Source organism: Tympanuchus pallidicinctus, unplaced genomic scaffold (genome assembly GCF_026119805.1).
Source record: "Tympanuchus pallidicinctus isolate F22 unplaced genomic scaffold, pur_lepc_1.0 scaffold1, whole genome shotgun sequence".
NCBI lineage: Eukaryota > Metazoa > Chordata > Aves > Galliformes > Phasianidae > Tympanuchus > Tympanuchus pallidicinctus.
Window position 1 is genome coordinate 37,737,130 of NW_026294618.1, and position 19,143 is coordinate 37,756,272.

The 19,143-nt window shown below is 39.5% G+C and overlaps 1 protein-coding gene across 8 annotated transcripts in view; it reads left to right on the forward strand.

Moving 5' to 3' along the window:
• The first annotated feature begins 2,426 nt into the window (after window positions 1-2,426).
• FHL5 (four and a half LIM domains 5) overlaps window positions 2,427-19,143 on the forward strand; it is a 28,225-nt gene continuing 11,508 nt past the window's right edge. For 3 of the 8 annotated variants that reach the window (XM_052688737.1, XM_052688656.1, XM_052688911.1), the window contains exons 1-2: window positions 2,427-2,639; window positions 2,878-2,909. Coding sequence is in view for 1 of the 8 variants with exons in the window: in XM_052688565.1 (XP_052544525.1) it covers window positions 2,826-2,909 (84 nt within the window). In the remaining 7 variants the exon portion in view is untranslated. Of the gene's footprint in view, window positions 2,640-2,663; window positions 2,910-18,517; window positions 18,581-19,143 lie in introns of those variants that run through there. The other 5 variants (XM_052688822.1, XM_052689077.1, XM_052688565.1 and 2 more) reach the window with 5 other exon arrangements.

The following is a 19,143-nucleotide window of genomic DNA, read 5'->3' on the forward strand; positions in this document are numbered from 1 at the left end:
TTCACAAAACAGAATCAATTATTGGCATAGCTAGGAAAATGAAAGGTAACATGCAGTATGTAAATCAGTGCTGTTAATTTGGCTTTAAGTGGTAAGTATGATCTTGTGTCCTACACCTACAGTCTTTAAGCAGCACAGTTATAAAACTTCTAAAAGCTGATGTGAATATATATAAACAGGCTTCTCAATCTCATCTACCTCTACAGTCAGCAAATTAGAATTGATTTTTTTAACTGTAAGTAGTAAAAAATTTCAGCATCCTTTTTTTTCCCCCGGTTTTAAGTGGCAAAATCTGACTTTTGTCGCCTGCTGGAAATAAGCAAACTGTTGCTCTACTAGATCTTACAGCCTTCTTTCCAGTTCTGTTCTGCAACTTCTTAAACAACAAAAACAAACAGAAGTCTTCAAGTTTTCAAGTGATAGCATTGGGATTTGATGTCTGAAAGAATCTTTTTTAACAGCTTGCTTAGAGGAAGCTACAGGCTCTGCAGGCTCTTGAGTAGGCTCCTTAGGAAATGGTTGCTCCTTGATTTTATTTTTTTTTGAGGGGGGGAATGGGAAGTTTAGTACTTGTACAGAAAACAGAAAAGGCAGATCGAATGTGTACCCCAGGATCACTTCTCCAGCAGTGGCCAAAAGTGAGTGCCTAGGGAGGAACAGAAGAATGAGGCACTTCTTGATTGTTCCCGAGTGCTTTTGGAGCCCCCAGATACGTGCTACTCAAACATTCTGAATCATGGCTTTACTTAAAAAACAGCAGGTAGTAATGATCTGAAGCTTTTGGGTAAACAGGATACTGGTGCACAGGATTCTTCCTCTGCTGACCCAGGTAACAACATGTTCAGTAAATGGCAAAGATGTTTTCTGAGGAAAGCAACGAATTGGTTGTGTTTTTAATAGGAATGTTAAATATTTAAGCAAGGAAGGACATCTTATTTAAAATAAATAAATAAATAGAAAACTAAAAAAACAAAAAGTGAAGTGAGATGGGAAGAGAATTTGAGAAGTTTAAAGAGAAACACCATTTGTTTTGTGAACTTCCAAACCAGTGTGAAAAGGAAGCTAGGTCAAGACAGGTCACATCTGGGCTCAGACTAAGAAAGCTGCTTTCTATTTCGGGAAGTTCAGGAGGAGATGAGAGACATCATCTAATTATGAAATGAAGCAGCAGAATTTGTGTTGTATTCAGTGTGCATCTTTTGGCAAAAATACTTTAAAACACTTCCCCTGGCACGTGTTCTATTAACATACTGTTTTCTGCAGCTAGAAAAGTATGGAAAGGATCATCTTTGAAGTTAAAGGCAGGTAATGGCTAAAGGATATTCCTGTGCTTTTCATCCTTTTTGGAAAGAACATACTGTTTTGGAGCTATTTCTGAGTGTCATTAATTTTTTTTGACAGATCAGTTTGGATAATATTTGCTTGCTCTGACTGTGGGCTTCACAAGGTATTTGATCAACAATTGTGCTTTCAGCTTTTTTTTTCTTTCTGGAAGTAAAGGCAAAACGATGATTCACTTTCTGGACTCATGTTTGGACCTAACTTGTCTTTTTTCCCAATCCATGAAAATAGCAAGCTTAAAAAATCAGCATTTAAAGCATTTGGCATAAACAAAGCTTATAGTTTGTACGGAGATATGAGAAAAGAGTTCAATCTAGTTTGGGTAGAAAACAAAGTATGTGCAGAGGTTTAATAAACCAGTCAGCTGCTGGAATAGAGATGATGAATTCTTGGCAATAGCAATCAAATGATCAGTCTGAATTGCAAGATACTGCCCAGACACAGGTAACCACCAGAACACATTGTCCAGATTTGCCAAAATCTTCCTATGTTTGAAATGTTTCCTGTCTTCTGCCTGTGGTACAAAGCAGTTCCCACCCACTTGACGTTGTAGGCTAAATGATTTACATGCATTGGCTGTTGGTGGTGGAACAATCTGCCTGGACGTTAAAGCAGTTCATAGGACGAGAGGCCATCCTTGTTTGTTTGTTTTTTTTTTTCACTGCTTAATTTCAGCCTACTCCTTTAAATGGGTGCAATATTCTTTCTCTTAGCTAAAATTGGTTAGAGAGTCTTATGCAAAATATATGCTCTGTGTACTTCACGTATGTGGTGGAATGCCTGCAAAAGCTATCTGGTCTCTCTGTCTGAACAGCAAGAGATGACTCTGATTTGAAGTAGGCCAGAACTGAGGGATGTTGAGGCAGAACCTGGATGGGGCTGTTAACGCTACAGATGGTAATGCCTTACAAGCCACTTCCTGTGTAGTGGAAGGGAGGCAAGTTGTTCCAGCCCAGAAATTGCTTTAGTAGTGTCAGAGGAATTCAGCCCAGTCCCCAGAAGTCTTTCCTTTAATTGGAGAAGTCTTACTCCTGCCCACCCACCCCCATTTCCTGTGCGCAACAGTCATAGGTTAGTAATCACGACTTTTTCCCTTCTCTGAATTACAAGCCCAAGTGAAGTCCTTTGGATTCCTTCTTTGTGGGCCACAGTGTAGCTGGGGACGAATGGTGATCCGTCATTTTATTTTTTCTATCTACAGAACGGTTTAAGGGTTTTGATTCTTGAGTTTTTAGCAGACGTACCTTTTTCTTCTTGACAACTGGCTGAAGTACGTTCCTTTAAGATCCTCCTACACGGTATGTGTTTGCGATTTGTAAATGCACTATGTCAAAAAATGATTCAGTGGTGAGGCAGCGAGCTATTTGCATGTCATGAGGTCTCAGGGAAACAAACTGACCCTCAGCCTTCTTCTATCCAGCCAAATTCTGATGGGACCCTCAAATAGCTCTGGCAAAGTGTTCTGTTTCTTTTGGATTTGATGAATGCTTGTTTCTGTGAAGCCGTGTAATTATTTCTTCCTCTATTTCGCTGCAGAAGTTACCAGGAGAAGCAGAATAAAACCAAATGTGAGTATTGAAGCTTAATTTCCTTACTCCCTTTATGTGATAGAACTGCAAATTTGAACGGCTACTGCTTCTTTAAATTATATGCAGAGCTATGCATATATAAGAAATGTTTGGCTTTATGACTCAGAAGAGAAAGCACGCTTTTTCAGATGAAATAGTTTTTGCTTTATGAACTGGCTCGCTCATTAATGTGGGAGATGTTGTTTGTTGTTTCCTTCGTCGTGAGATGGGAGTTAATTCTGTTTATTCCAAAGAACAAGCCAAGAAAATTGAATATACTGTTTCCTGTGGCATTTGAATCATTTTTATCTTTTAGCAAACGTTCATAGCTATTTGCTATCACAAGAGAAGTTGCAAAGTAGTACCTTTTAAAATCAAATTGCAAATGTTTAAAGTAGTGCCTGGTAAGTCACAAATAACATCATTGCCTAACATGGAGCGTTCTTGGTATTTCTTTGAAGTAAAACCAGTTTCCAAGCTGGTGTTTCTATCAATATTTAATCTTGTTGTGGAAATCATGTAGCATCTCAAAATTCTGTACATTCTGTATCAGTAAGACATTTTCTTTTTTGTGTCACATTTTTATGATATAATCTTGGTTTGGATTTTAAAGAGGAAGAGAATTGAAAGGCTATATTGCTGCCTACTGAAATTTTGCTGGAAATGTGTGCATGTATTATAGAATTAAAAAAGGAATATAGGTAATAAGGATTATTTAAAGACTACATGTATTAATTGTACAGATACTTGATTTCACAATAGCAATCTTTTTAATAAAGATTAAATTTGGAGGAAACTATCAGATATTATTTCCATTTTGGTAGTGGAATGTTGAAAATATTTTTGTCAGAAGATCTGTTTTTACACTTAGAGCTGGACACAAACTCATATTTAGAAAATAAGTTTCAGATGCTTTTGTTGTGTTTAATATTTTTCTTCCATAAACAGCTGACATTTCTAAAGTGTTAAACAGAACAGGACAGATTTGATGTATTGATGTTACAACAGATTGTTGATGGACTTGCTATGCATTTGATTGCAGTATCACAAAAGTCACTTTGATTCACACTTGTGTACTTGGTAGAAACTTGAGGTGACATACCAACCTTCTTGCAACATTAGAGCCGAATGAAAGCAAAAGCTGCTTGAAAAAGATTCTGATCTATTGTGACCAGTGGTATCTCCAGGTTATTTGCAGGCAATCATATTTTGCTAAGCGTGTTTTGTTGACTTGGAAAGAAGTAAGTTCTGCCATAAACCAATAAGCCCAGCTTTCTACATATCTTTTTTACCATGCCTGAGTTTTACTTCTCAAAAATGTTTAAAACTTTCCATACTGCCTTACCATGAACAGACAGAAGCGTGAAAATCTTCACCAGCACGCTTCCTAATGCCTGGGCTAGAATCAGAAGGTAAAACCCTGACCCTGCTCAGATGAGCAGTACTCCTCTCAGCTAAACAATCTCTGGACTCTGTCAGACTTTTATATTGCCTAAGGAGTAAAACTGACCTAAGTTTTTCTTCATGTTTTCCTGCCAGCTAAGTGTAAGATGATGTCTTATGTCTAATTCTAGGATGTTTATGATGTTTATGATTTCCAGCTCAGCTCTTTTATTCAAATCTCTAGAGACAAAGTTGGGGAATTGGAATAAGGAAATCACAGAATCACAGAATCACAGAATTGTAGGGGTTGGAAGGGACCTCCAGAGATCATCGAGTCCAACCCCCCTGCCAAAGCAGGTTCCCTACAGCAGGTCGCACAGGTAGGCATCCAGGCAGGTCTTGAACATCTCCAGAGAAGGAGACTCCACCACCTCCCTGGGCAGCCTGTTCCAGTGCTCCGTCACCTCACTGTAAAGAAGTTCTTGCGCACATTTGTGCGGAACTTCGTATGCTGCAATTTCCAGCCATTTCCCCTTGTCCTGTCTCCACTTACCACTGAAAACAGTCCGGCCTCGCCATTCTAATTCCAAAATGCTGCTGGCATTCCATTTGTGGTCCTGCAGTGGGGATCTTCTGGGAATCTCCTAGTTTTAGTTAAGAGGCTGTGAGCTTCTCATTTTATACATTTATGTTTTCCAGTAAAGTGTAAGAGGAATGAAGTAAGGATAGATTTGTAGAAATACGTAAACATTACTCCAAAAACAATGAACTGATATCTAAAAATAATTTCATAAAATCCCATGACATAAAAAACCCCGTGACACAAAATTCTGTAACAAGAGATGCAGTGAGGGACAAATTACTACAAAGACTAACTTACTTCCCTTGGTTGCCTCCATGATAATGACTAAATTAAGTTTCTGCTCGGAATCACCCTGGAGAGGAATTTTTCTCACTCCCTTAACAATAAAAAGTGACTTGTGAATTAGCCTCTATGGACTTAGGTTAGGTTTTGTAATATCCCTGTTCTCCTGATATTGAACCATATATATATCAGCTGTTATCCCCTCCAGCTTCCCTTTCTCATATTAAGAGGGTTTATTTTTTTATTTTACTTCACTTCTTCCATAACATCAGGTTACTTTCCCTCTCAGCCATGTTTGCCTTCAAGTTTGAATTTGTTCTAAGTCCGTATGTTAGGACTGGTAAATCCTTGCAACATATTCCAGATAAGGCAGCCTTTTCAGATCCCTTAAGTCATAGCTGGCATGGGAGGCTGACCACCTGGCAACTTTCATGTAGTGTTTTCAGCATCCCAGGCCAGTGCCATGACTACACCCTGACAACCAGATTTGCCTTGTGGCAAAGCCATGAAGACTGGCTGCACGCCTTCCCATACCTGCAGGTCTGCTCTCTGACCTTGAGCAAGTCTCACAGCTGTGTTTTAGGGTTACCTTTTTATCATTAGAAAAGCATTCTGAAGTCTTTGAAAAGATTGAAAAATGTCAGAGAATTAAGTTATTGTTCTTTTGGTCAGAAGCCCACAGCAGTGTTAGGTTATACATGCATATATGAGGAGATGAGTCTTTCACAAGTGACCTCTGCAATTTCTAATTCAGCCACACCATAATTCAGTTATGTGTTATAACACATTAAATTGTTGCACAATTAGAGCTGTGTAAATGTCTGGATTGAGGATGCCATTTGCATGCAGAAAAAGGGAGAAGATTAGAGGAAAACTGTCTGTGTTTAATTTTGTGTTTGGAAATGAAGAGCATTAAGAAACATTTCAAATTAAAAGCTAAAGCTGTTCTTTTTAAATGCAGCAACAGAATTTCTTGATGCATCTATTCGCTGGCTTTCACTTTTTACTGAAAACATTTACTAAGTTTACTATAAGTTAAAGAAAAGCAATTGAATTTATATTTGTTCCTTAAAGATTTCTGCTGCTTTTCACCACTCTGCTCTCTTAGAGCTGTCTTATTCCCCATCGCTGGTTGGTTACAGATTCTGAGCATCGTACCCTATTGAAACTGGTGATTTCTGTTCCTACTTTGCTAAGATAGTTGCTTTGCTACTGCTGAGTATCAGGCTTCATGTTGTCACATAAATATCTTCTGTGGACTCATTGTTCCACAGCATCCTTGAGTTAAATTGCATGTTCTTAAAATGTTCCGAAATGTTAGAGAGGAATTTCTTCATTTTTAACAAATTTCCTCCAGCATTCAGAGAATTAAGTGAGCTTTTATTCCTAATGATTTGAGTCAAATGCTGACTGTCTGAGGTGTTCTGATAATTTTTAGCTTTAATTTTCCTTCAGTCAATATAGGGCAATCCCTTAGTGGATTCAAAATTTGGATAGAATGTATTTATAACCATAGAAAAAAAATATGAAAGTCATAGTGCCAAATAAATGAAATAAAAAATCTTTTCACATGCCAGAACATTACAAAAATCCCAGCAGAGCAGTAACTGAAAGGTCAATAACCTCACTTCATAATAAAGAAAGACAGAATACCAAGATCTATTCATTTCAGGGTCTAATTTTAAATCATTGCCACTTTTAGGAAGATAGACTACGTTAAAATAGAAAGAAATATGTCTAATGTCTAGCACAGAGATCGGAGGCCTTAAGAGAAATGTTAGGATACCCAGTCACATAACTGTTCTGAAGACCTTATCTACTAAGAAAACAGAGCAGGTAAAGAAAGAGGCACAAATATTTCAAGTACCTGGGAAAGAGCTCACGGTAGGTCATGGGCAGGGTGTGAACAAAACTCAGAGCTGAGAGAGGTCTGTACCTCTCAGAGTCATGGCACCAACTCTATCTTGTTTGGCACAATGTTATCCACTCAACAGCTCAAATCTTCAGAAAGTCTTCAATTAACATTTTTATTCTGGTTAATGTCTAATGCACAGGAACACCTATTTAAAACAACAGTAACAACAACAACAACATAAGATAATCTCTACTCAGTCCTAGTAACACTCCTTTATTTTTCCTCTCTGTAAAGGAAGAACAAGAAACCAGAGATGCATGCTTCCTTGAAAGGCCATAGTGAGCTGTTTTCTGGAACTGAGCTTTTACCCAGAGTCGTTTACCCTTTTGCTGTGTTGAAATTAAGTGTGCTGTCTTACTATCAACAGAGAATATGTCATAGAAGCAAATATTTTATTTTTTGTTTCTCGAGTCCAAATAGCTGCAGCCTGCACTTGATGCCCGTGTGTAGATATAAACTGGTAAGGTTTTCCAGTTCTACAGTATGTTTAAAACAAATACTGGGCAGGGCAAAAATTAATCATGAGAAAAGGAACAAAGTACTGTGTCATAATCCCACACTGTTAGTGAAATGCACACACAGCCACAGCATAGTACTTTGTCTTGGCCACCTTGATGCAAATGTTGAAACCTTGTAAGTGAATTGTGCCTAGCACTCACCAGTAGATGTGAGAACACCAACCCTAGCATACAGAGTTAAAAATTTAATCTAGGAAAATATTAAACCAATTTGACATCTACAAATTGAGTGGAATTGTTCAGCTATGGTAATTTATATACATATACAGCTGTTCCTAGGGTCCTGTTTCAAGACAAAGCCCACTTCCATTTAACAACTTGGAGAAAGAGACTTAAGAACATCTACAGTGTTTTTCTGGCACTCTTTCTCACCCTCTGTCTGTTACATTCTATAACCAATTCATTGCTATAAAAGCAACAGAAGTGTACACATCTTCAGATGCTCCCCAGCAGAACAGACCTTTTATCACCTATCCACCTAGCAGGCAAAGTAATGTATGCATATGTATTTTAATCAGACTGCATTGTTATAACATTCTTTCATTCCAAAGAAATGGAAATGTAGAGAATCATTGCTGCTGGTGCTCATAGCAATGCTTCTGTGTTAGTTGTCAGTAGTGAAGAGCGCATAGGCTGCACTCAGCACACTGCTCTGCCTGATCCTGCCCCTTGGGACTGCACAGCTTTCCCTTGGGAAGGTCTGTGGAGGCAAGCCATAGAGCTCTTCTCTGCAGAGAAGAGACCGCCTTAACAGTGGTCACTCTTAGCGCCACCTATGTAACATGAATGGAAGTTGCACATGCTATGCTTGCTGTTGTCACCATTTCTCAGGCTGTGTACAACGGTGGCCTCACAAACTGACCTATGGTCAGCAGCCCCGAGCTTATCTGTAGAATCATGTCATCTCTGTCTTCAGGCTGTTCATTGGGCCTGGAAGTGTAAATACCCAGGAATAACGGTAACGGAGGTAGGAATCTTATCTACCAGTGCTCCTTACCTTAGTAGTAGTAGTCTTTGTTCTTCCTAAGCTGTAATGCCACCTAGCTAATGGCCTCTTTTAACACAGCTAAAATCAGAAACCTAGACTTGGTTCATTTTGATATCATAATGTTATTACAAAAGCCAAGAAGATCCATTTATTTTTTTCTTAGAAAACTAGGTCAGATACAACTGAGACAGAAAAATAGAAGGCTGTGCTGCTCCAGCAGCTGCTGTCTTACCATTTGGGCGTTCTATGTTTGGATTTGGAGGGATGAGGTCCTTTTTTTATTTTTTTTAAACCAAGTAATGAAAATATTTTCCAATTTTAGGTTGCTTTAAAGCTTATCTTGTGCTCGTCCTTTACTCATTTTATTTCTTAAAGCAGTTCTAAACTAGGTCACAGACTTTTAAGGAACCCAGTTAGTTAAAGTGTTAGTGAATGGTGGGTTGTTGTTACTTTTTTATGAGGATTTTAATTCTTGTGATGTTTCCGTCCTCATAAATTACTCTCCATCCTCCTTCTGTCCCTGAACTAAACAAGAGGTAGAGGAGCTCCATTCCCTGCAGTTGATGTACCTGCAAAGGAAAGGTGCGACCGATCTATTTTTCAGATCTTGAAGGTTGCAGGCAGCATCAACGCTGCCTACTGAACCTCTGTTACCTCTTGTTAGTAACCAGGCTGCTTCATTTCATGGTCTGCAAGCACCTCACTGCTGGAGTAGGACAGGCATCACTGTCTACAGTTATTGCTTTCCCCAGGTAAGTCCCAAAGGCAAGACTGCTGTATGTATGGGTAGACGTGTTCCTGTCCAACAGTGTTGTTTAGAGGCTGCTGCTCTCTGGGCAGGCCTTTGGCTTTACTGCATTGTATAAAGAGGAACTAACTTATAGATTCACTGAATATCCCAAGTCGAACGGACTCACAAGGATCTTTGAGCCCAACCTCAGGTTGCACACAGTACCATTCAAAATTCAAACCCTATGTCTAACGGTGCTGTCCAAACACCCCTTGAACTCCAGCAGGTTTGGGCCATGACACCGCCACGAGCAGCCTGTTCCACGTCCACCGCCTTCTGATGCAGAACCATCATCTAACCCCCACTGCCCCTCTCCCACATCTCCATGCCGTTCCCTCAGGCCCTGTCCCTGCCACAGGGAGCAGAGCCCAGAGCTGCCCCTCCACTCCCTGTGAGCTGCAGCCACCATCAGGCCTCCCATCGGCTCCTCTGCTCTTGGCACGCACTTCCAACACTGGCAGTTTTAGCACAGAACAGTAAGAAGCGCTGCTCTCATTTGCACACTGCAGATGAACTAAGAGACATAATCTCTGATCAGGACTTGAGCATGGCTCTTCATTTTTAACTTTCCTTTTTACTCAAGTGCTTTTAAAGTAATTTCTGCAATCAGGAGACAGTGGGTGAGAGGAAGGCAGGAAGGGGGGCTGGAGGAAGCCAGGAAGGGTGGGTGGAAGAATTTATATTTGCTGCTAGAGACTGGCTGTGACCTCAGTTCTTCCCCTGATCACTTCACCCAAATTATTAATCCTTTTTCAAAAATACGTAGTATTTTCATTCATTGCTATTTCCATGTAAGTACAATGTTTTTTTCTGTGTTCCCACCATTTTAATTGAATATTACCAGCACAAAGATCCTTCTTTTGCTACCTAATTTCTTACCTCAAACTGATCAGACGTAGCTAGCTAGCTACAACATTTGTTATCCCAATGAAACTTTCATTTTCAATCAAAAATAAAACACATGCTTTCGGTGAAAGATTTTCTGCTGAGAATTTCAGGTGTTTTTCACCAATATCTTTTACTCAAATTTCACTTTGTTGAGTCCTACTTTTCTAAAACAGATATTTTCCATTATGTTTTGTTTATTCACAAAAATTTGCTATTAAAATACATCAAAACTTGAAATAAAACTAGTAGAGCATTTTCAGCAGAGCTGAATGCAAAAATACTTTTTTCCCCTCAAAAATACCATGCAATGACTTCTTAATTTATATTAGTTTTGGAAGCTTATAAATGCTCAAGTTTCAGAGCATGAATTTAATCCTCTAAAAGGGATTAGGATACATTCCTGATGAGCAGATTGTTACCATCTTGCACGGGATTTCTTGCATCTTTCTTAGGATGATTTTGCCTGCTGAACTGACAAAAGGTATGTGTGTGCTTATAGTGATTTCACATTGCAAAATTATTTTTAGATCTGCTTCCTTTTAGCTTAGAGAAGAGAAGGCTCCAGGGAAACCTCATTGTGGCCTCAAGTATTTGAAGGGAGTGTATAAACATGAGGGGGAATGGCTATTTACAACAAGGGGGAATGGTTTCAAACTAAGACAGAGGAGGTTTAGGTTAGATATTAGGAGGAAGTTTTTCACCTAGAGGGTGGTGACACACTGGAACTGGTTGCCCAAGGAGGTTGTGGATGCCCCATGCCTGGAGGCATTCAAGGCCAGGCTGGATGTGGCTCTGGGCAGCCTGGTCTGGTGGTTGGTGACCCTGCACGTAGCAGGGGGGTTGAAACTCGATGATCACTGTGGTCCTTTTCAACTCAGGCCATTCTATGATTCTATGATTCCCCTGCTAAATTCTGCTAAGAAGTAGAGTAGATTTTAGTACTCTAAACAACCCCTATTTTTCATTGTTCCATACGGAACAGGGGCTGAGCAATGCTTCTCTGCCTACATTTCCTTCTGAGCCAAGTTGTTGACACAGTCAGGATGACTGAAGACATCCAGACCTCTACATCTTTTCTGTAGCCAGGTCTGCATTAACAGCTGCAATTTAAAATAACCAGTGAAGAAAAGGAGTTTTGTCTTGCACCAGCCTGCAACACTCCAATTAACAAAATCTTCATTATTGCAAACAAGATACCACAGACAAGTCAGTAACTCCTTCTCAACAAAAAGGGCTAAGGATTTGGGCCATGCTTAGAGCTAAATATCATGCTTCTTGACAAAAGATGTGCTGATCATATTTTACAGTGACAGTACAAAGTAGTGTCAGTCTTTCCTAATTTCACACATGGCTGGGACTTGAGAATGCTGGAAGTGATATTTTCCACAGAAATGCTGAATCTACTAAAAATGCTTACTGTTTTTTTTGTTTGTTTGTTTGGACAGAAATTGTTTAAAATCACTAGTTTCCTTTGCCATTTCCTCTCTAACCAAATGTACGCAATTCCACTGAATGCATTTTAATTGGGATGGATTTAGAGGCTCTGTTTATCAGATTTGAAATATTAAGAAACATTAACATTAATGGTAATTAAGAATATAGTTGCTTCTCTACTTTTTAAATCCTACTTGCCTATCTTTGAAATACCTTACGAAATCTGTGCTTCAAGGATATGGGCAGCAGAGCTTTAAACATACATTCAAATTCAAGCATTCCAGCTGAAAGCAATTGCATTTCTCTTGTGTTTAGACTACATGCATGTCTGGCTTATACATGTAACCACAACAAGTCATCTACAGGAGACCTGCATTCCTTTTATGGCAATGACCTTGCTCCTTCCCAAACACTTGGAAGGGAACACTGAAGTTTTGAGGACTGTTTTGCTTGCTGTTTTATCATTTTGCCTGCTGTAGGGAGGGTGCTTTGGCAGAGCGGTGGGACTTGATGATCTCTAGAGGTCTCTTCCAACCCCTACAATTCTGTGAAATTCTGTGAATTTAGCAATGATAAACCTGTTTTCCATCACAGAATGTTTGAGGTGGGAGGAGATCTGTGGAGTCCATCTTGTTCAGCCCCATCCTTAGAGCAGGGTCCTATAGAGCAGGTGGCCCAGGACCATGTCATGTTTCATGTTGACATTTCCAATGAGGGAGAATCCACAGCCTCCCTGGGCATCCTGTACCAGTGCTCTGTCACCTGCAGAGCTCTGAAGTGCTCCTGGTGTTCAGAGGGAACCTCTTGTGCTGTCACTGGGCATCCTGGAAAGATCCTGACTCTTTGCACCCTCCCTTCAGATATTAATAAGCATTGATAAGATCCCTCCTGAGCTTCCTCTTCTCCAGTCTGAACAGTCGCAGCTCTCAGCCTGTCCTCATCACAGTAATGTCCCAGTTCTTCAGTTATCTTCTTGGCCTTTCACTGGACTCTTTCCAGTATGTCCATGTCTCTCTTGGTGTCCAGAACTGGAAGCTGTTTTCCAGATTTGGTCTTACCACTGCTGAGTAGACATTAAGGATCCCTTCCTGTGGCCCGTTGGCAATACTATTCTTAATGTTGCACAAGAAACTGCTGTTGTTCTTACCTGCAAGGGCACATTGCCTGCTCAGGTTCAACCTGTTGTCAGCCAAGACCCCCAGATCTTTTTCTGCAGAGCAGCTTCCCAGCTGGGTGCCCCAGCACATCCTAGTGCATGGAGTTATACCTCCCCAGATGTAGGGGAGATATATGTTGGATTTCATGAGTTTCTTGTCACCCCATTTTTCCACCCTTGTCCAGGTTCCTCTCTAAGGCAGCAGAGCCATTTAGTTTATCAGCTACTCCTCCCAGTTTCCTGTCATCTGTAAATTTGCTGCAGGTACACTCTGTCCCATCATCTAGGTTGTTAATATAGATGTTAAGCAGCATTTGTCCCAGTGTCAGCCCCTGGTGTATCCCACTTTATTTTAAACTTGCTCCTTTAATATTCTACCTAAGATTCACTAGTGACTTTTCATACATCTTAGGTTCATGACTGCTCTTGGAAGCTGTGAAACTTAATTAATTCAAAACAGTATAAATGTCTATTAAGCATATCATTCACAAGCTAATTTGGGTATAATTCTTTTCAAATGCCCTTTTGTGCCATACGCAGTCCTCAGACCTGTTTTGGTGGCTAAATATGTACAGTGTGCCTGAGAATTCTGCCAGGATTTTACACAAAAAGGCACACCAATACGTGACTGAAATATTTTGTGGTTTCATTTAGTTCTGTAAATCTGACAGTAGCCATAAAGGTCTGAGATTCACAGTGAACATAGGAGAGCGTTCTGGCTGTACCAGACTCTAAATACCTGTAAAAAAGTATATGTTAGAATTATTTCAGAAAAATAAAAACAGTTATCTAAGCCTTAGCATTAACCTTACTTCCTTACTTGAATATCTGCTGTTGATATTGACAGTGCCCAGGAATCTGGATTTACGTTCCTTAGTAACAGCCAGAGACTGGAATCAGTACTGAGCACTCCACAGATGGCTTGTCTCTCCTTAAACACAGAGCAGCATTACTGAACAGCAATAGTGAAAATCAGCTGAGCTTGCTGTTTTCAGAACAGTGCCATTCTGACTGGAATGACTGCATCTAATGTTGGTATTATTGCACTTTCAGACTCTCATATGCTGATTCGTTAGATGTTAGGAATAAATTATTTACTCAAAGGGTGCTGAGGCCCTGGCATAGCTGCCCAGAGAAGCTGTGGTACCCCATCCCTGGAGGTGTTCAAGGCCAGGTTGGATGGGGCCCTGGGCAGCTGGTGGGGGACAGCCCAGCCCATGCCCTGGGGCTGGGTGATCTTTAAGTCCTTTCCAACCTAAGCCATTCTATGATTAGTTAAAATAATAATAATAGCAATCCAGCAAATCATCTAGGTTTAATTCTGTGGCCAGCTGGCTATTTTTTTGTCTCCTTCATTGGACAAGTTGAGTGCTGTTGTTGAAAGTTCTGTGGCTGAATTTGAGCAAAAATACCTTCCTTGTTGTGGAAGCGGAGGGGCAAGGCCATTTCATAGCCAGCAAGGAGAGCCTGAGAGACACAAGCTAGTCATGTCTCTTCTGCAACAAAATTTCTGTATGTCTGTGCAATGGCACACCCATAGTCCAAGCATTTCCACTGCTCTAGTCTGCTTGTTTGAAGTTTGAGAAAGTTGTAAATTGTGTTACAGTGGGATAAAGGACAAATTTATATAACTAACACCAGTGTTTGAGTTTGTATGGTGTAAACAAAGCAGACAGTGATACCAATTAAGGAGAAAATTGGAGGATACTTGTGATGCTCAGTCCCTCACTAAAGACAGAACTTTTGCCCTTATCACTCGTGGTCATAAGGCGCATAAGCACAGTATAATGCAGTGTGGTGTTGCTACTAGATAGGCTCTCAATAGGCTGATTGGTTGAGATATTCCACCAAATCGGTGTCACTAGTGGCCCATGAAGCACTGTGCTCACACTGCTACAGCACAGCCCTGGTCAGCATGCCTGTCTTGGCCACTGGCAGCAGAACTTCATCAGTGATTGCTCTGCCTATGTCACTCTGTGCCACAGCGACAAAACAGCGTGCATAGCTAATGCCGGTGCCTCTGCTTTCTTGTACCTACATGTTTTGACATGATTTATGCTGTATGCCCCTGGTTTCTATTGCTTCTATACCCATTTTTAGAAGAGCAAATATTCTGGCATGCTAAACACTCCAGCATAACTTCTGGGACAAACTGTGAAAATTACAGATACTCTTGAGGAGAGAAAGATAGGGTATTGCTGAAGCTTTGGACATACAGCATCCATTTATTTGTTCTTTAGAGAGGGTAGGTTGGTTATGGATTTTGGGGTATTTTTTCTTTACTTTATTGTTTTTTGAGGGATCGGGACTTTTAATAGGTCTGGGAGAATGCTGTTAGAAACTTTCATTTATAAAATAATGGTCTTGTTAGAAACTTTTCCTTATAATGATGTTGTTGGCTTTATAATGTAGTTGTAGCCTTGAGTCACTAATATGTTTTGCAAATGTATGTGATGAATTATACAGCAGCTTTCAAAAAAAAAAAAAAAAGAGGAAAATGAAATCAGAAAATACATGCTAATAAGCAAAAACATGTTTCAAGATGAAAATATGTACTTAGCTGAAAATAAAACAGTGCCTGAGTTGACTTGCAACTCAGGGTGTAACCCTCATAAGGGATTGATTTGTTTTTCTTATCCTTCAGTGTTGTGACAGTGATTTATTTTGCCATCATTTTTCCTTCTTTATGACTGTCTCATAGCCCTTGTATTCTCTTAAGGAAAAAATTATGCAGCTGAACAGCAGGCTTATTTAGATCAGGAAATAGGATTTCCTCAAAAAATATCTTCATATGTATGAATAGATGTACAAAAGTGTATGATCAACATTTCTGTTCTTTTTGTTTGTTTGCTTCAATAATCTAAAGTGTATTAATATGTATTTATGGAGAATATTAAGATAAATTATTAAGACATATATTAGCATTATGGCTGTGGTTTTTAGCTTCAACGAGAAAACCATTATTCCTTTCATAATGATCCTACATTTAACTGGTTTTCATGGACTTGGAAACAATTTTAATATGGTTTTCTTTGCTAGAAGACTTACAGTATCCCTTATCTTATAGAAAACAATCTGAGTCTACAGAAAGTTCCTCTCCTAATTTTCTGTAGCTAAATTCTGTCTTCATCTGTTGTAACAGTGGGCAGACAAGCCAGCTCTGTTGTTTTATTTTCATCTGCTCTATAATTTATATCATCAGACTGCTGCATTCTCAGATCTGACCCCAGGGACATCAGCTGCAAGATCTTTACATCACTGGCAACATCCTCTATGTCTCTAGGACTACCCTAATGCTACAAATCACAGAATCACAGAACAGTAAGGGTTGGAAGGGGCCTCTGGACACCATCTAGTCCAACTCCCCTGCTACAGCAGGTTCCCAACAGTATGTTGAACTGATATCACGTATCTGTGCCAACTGTCTATATAAGAATCAGCTGTACTTTAGCTTTGCTCCAATCTAGATAACAAAATCATCTTTTCCCAAGGAATGAAGAAATCACAGTCCTTCTCTGTGCTTGGGACACGAGAGGGCTGCTGGAATGCTGGAGTCAGCTTTTCATTCCATGAGAGTGAATAGCACCAGACCTCCAGAGATTTCTTAGCTGACCTTCAAAACAAGAAGTCTAGCTTCCAGCAAACTTAAAGTAAACATATTTCTCTAGAGATTAGGATCAAAGCACAAGAAAAACATTCTACTTAACTACGTGGTGCTTGTAACATTATTTATTTATTGGAGCAAGGATAAGAGAAGCTGGGGGAGATGAGATTTTTTTTTTTCATTGTCCAAGGGTAAAAGTAGCGAGCAGAGATTACCCAGAACTTTGCCAAAGGATTTGCAAAAATAATCACTCTTTCTCATACCACCTCTGCTTCATATCCAAACATGGTCCTATTTCATCATGGTCAAACTCTGAAGAATTTTTCTGAAGAAATCTTTTCTGGACTTGAGTGCTTTACCAGAGGAGCAGCCTGATCATACCTCAGTTCTTGGTTATGGTCTTGGGGATACTCTTTTAACGTTCTCTGGTAACCACTATGATACATAAAGCAACATTATTAGGACTTTGTTCCCATATCCGTATAGGCTTTATGGAGGACAGCTACATTACAGATTCAGAAATGCTTAGGTATTAGAAAACCCTATCTTGTACAAGCACATAATCTACGCTTCCTGGAATAGATTGGCCTGGGGAAAAAAAATCAAGAGAACAACTTTTTGAACAAAATTGTTCGGCTTGCATACTTTTTAATAATGTGAAATCCTATTGCCATTCATCAGAATGAAAAAACAGAGATGTATCTGTAAATATATGAAATTACTTGTTGATAAGCTTTGTGTGGAAAAAAAACAGAAGACTGTAAGCAACAGATAAGTTCTTTATACATGCTCTGTTAGGATTTTGCTGTTATCACTTCTAGGCTGAGATGGAACTCTGTTAGGAAGCTGAGGTACTGATTCAGCAGAGAGGAAGGTGGAAAGGTAGCATAGTGAGGGTAATCCTCAGGGGCAGATCACAACATTAATTCCCATAAGAAAAAGGAGTTAAAGTTATTCTGAAATCCACTTTCAAGCCTGTCCTTCAACTTTCAACACAGAGCCCAGCTAGCCACAGGCATTTCTTCTATACTGCCTCTGTAAACACCAATTTAGAAGAATTCTCCAATATAGAAATGAGCAAAACGTAACCATGATTCTAGTGACAGCTAAGTGATCATGCACTGAATTACTATATAGTGCCTGGTTTTTATAGTTGAGCTGATGCATGTTGTTTTCTCTTATAAGTTGGTTAATTCTTTGCACACTCAAAGCTCTGTTTGATCTTAAGGAAATGGGACTCCATATCCAAGTTCTCTTATACTATCATCCCAAGGATATCACAGAAAATCTATCTGTAATATTTTTAAGCAAGCACATATCTAAGCAAGCACAGATTTGAGTTGCAGATAATTTGACTTCCTTACCGTACCGTGTCTAGGTTAGCTCTAAGATTTAGGGCAGTCAAAAAAACAATAAATCAATTCAGCTCCAAAGATTTTCAGCTTACAGGAACAACAAGTTTTTCATAGCTTGTGCCAAATGAACAAGTCATTACTTTTGCATTATAGCTTTCCTCCCTGACACTTATTCATAGTTTTACTGCAGCCCCTCCAGAAATAGGTTAATAAATTCCTTGACTTGCGCATTAGTACCAGTAGAGACCTCCAGTAACTGAATGCCTCATGGTTCAAATTATCATTTTGGAAAACAGCTAAGCAGAAATGTAGAAGTTAAATGCTTTTTCAAAGCTGAACCATGGGTATAAAACATCCAGTGAATGTATAAAACCAATGAGCAACTTACCCTAAATGGACTAGAAATAAGCTCTGTGGTGCTAAGTGCTCCTGGTTTTAGTTAATATGCTTCTCTTCCTTTGCAGCTGGTTAAGATAAACTTGCACCATTATTCAGTGTGCAAAGACTTCCGCTGCCCGAAGTCACTGATGTGTTAGGAAACCTTCCCCAGTTGTTCTCAGGTCCTTGAAAATTTATGATTGCTGGCTGATTGCTCTGATTGCAGTGACACTTGCTGATGACTTTAATGAAAATTGTAATCCAGTGAGTCTGGCAGATGTTTCTGGGTTTGCTTCACTGAGAACTTTCTGGTTTCTTCTTCCTTCATTCCCAGGAATCTAGAGCCAATTTTAGCAAAGTGCTGATGATCCAACCAGCAACAAAATAACTGAAATAAGTAAGTCTTCATCTCTACAATCCTCAAAACAGTCAACACTGCAGATCTATAAGCTGCTGAAGTTAGGATGCTTATCCAAGCCTCTTTAGCCTGGAAAAATGAAGGATGAGAAACTCATACAATTGGCTCTCAGTAGATCTGTGATATTTCCTTCACTTATCTGGCACAGAAATATTATCTATCTCACAGTATTTTGGCTCTTCCAACTGTGAACCTGGCAATACATAAACATGTAAGAAAAAATAATCTTTTCCAAAACAAACAAGAGGAATTTTCTTGAAGTTACAATTTTATTTGGATTTTAGTTTGTTTATTTATATTTTGCTCTTTGTTACCTGGGGGTGTTTATACTGCTCTACATACATTGCCAAAAAATGTTAGCAGGACAGCTGGATCACACACACAAAAAAAAATCTGTGAAGCTTGGAGTTCACTGTCTTCCTTCTGCTTGTAGAGATGTGGCTGTTTTCAAAATAAAGGGATGAACAGAACGAAAAGAAAGGCAAAGAAGAGCCCAGAAAACACCACAACGAGCTTGCCTCTTCTATATGGCCTTTTAGCCC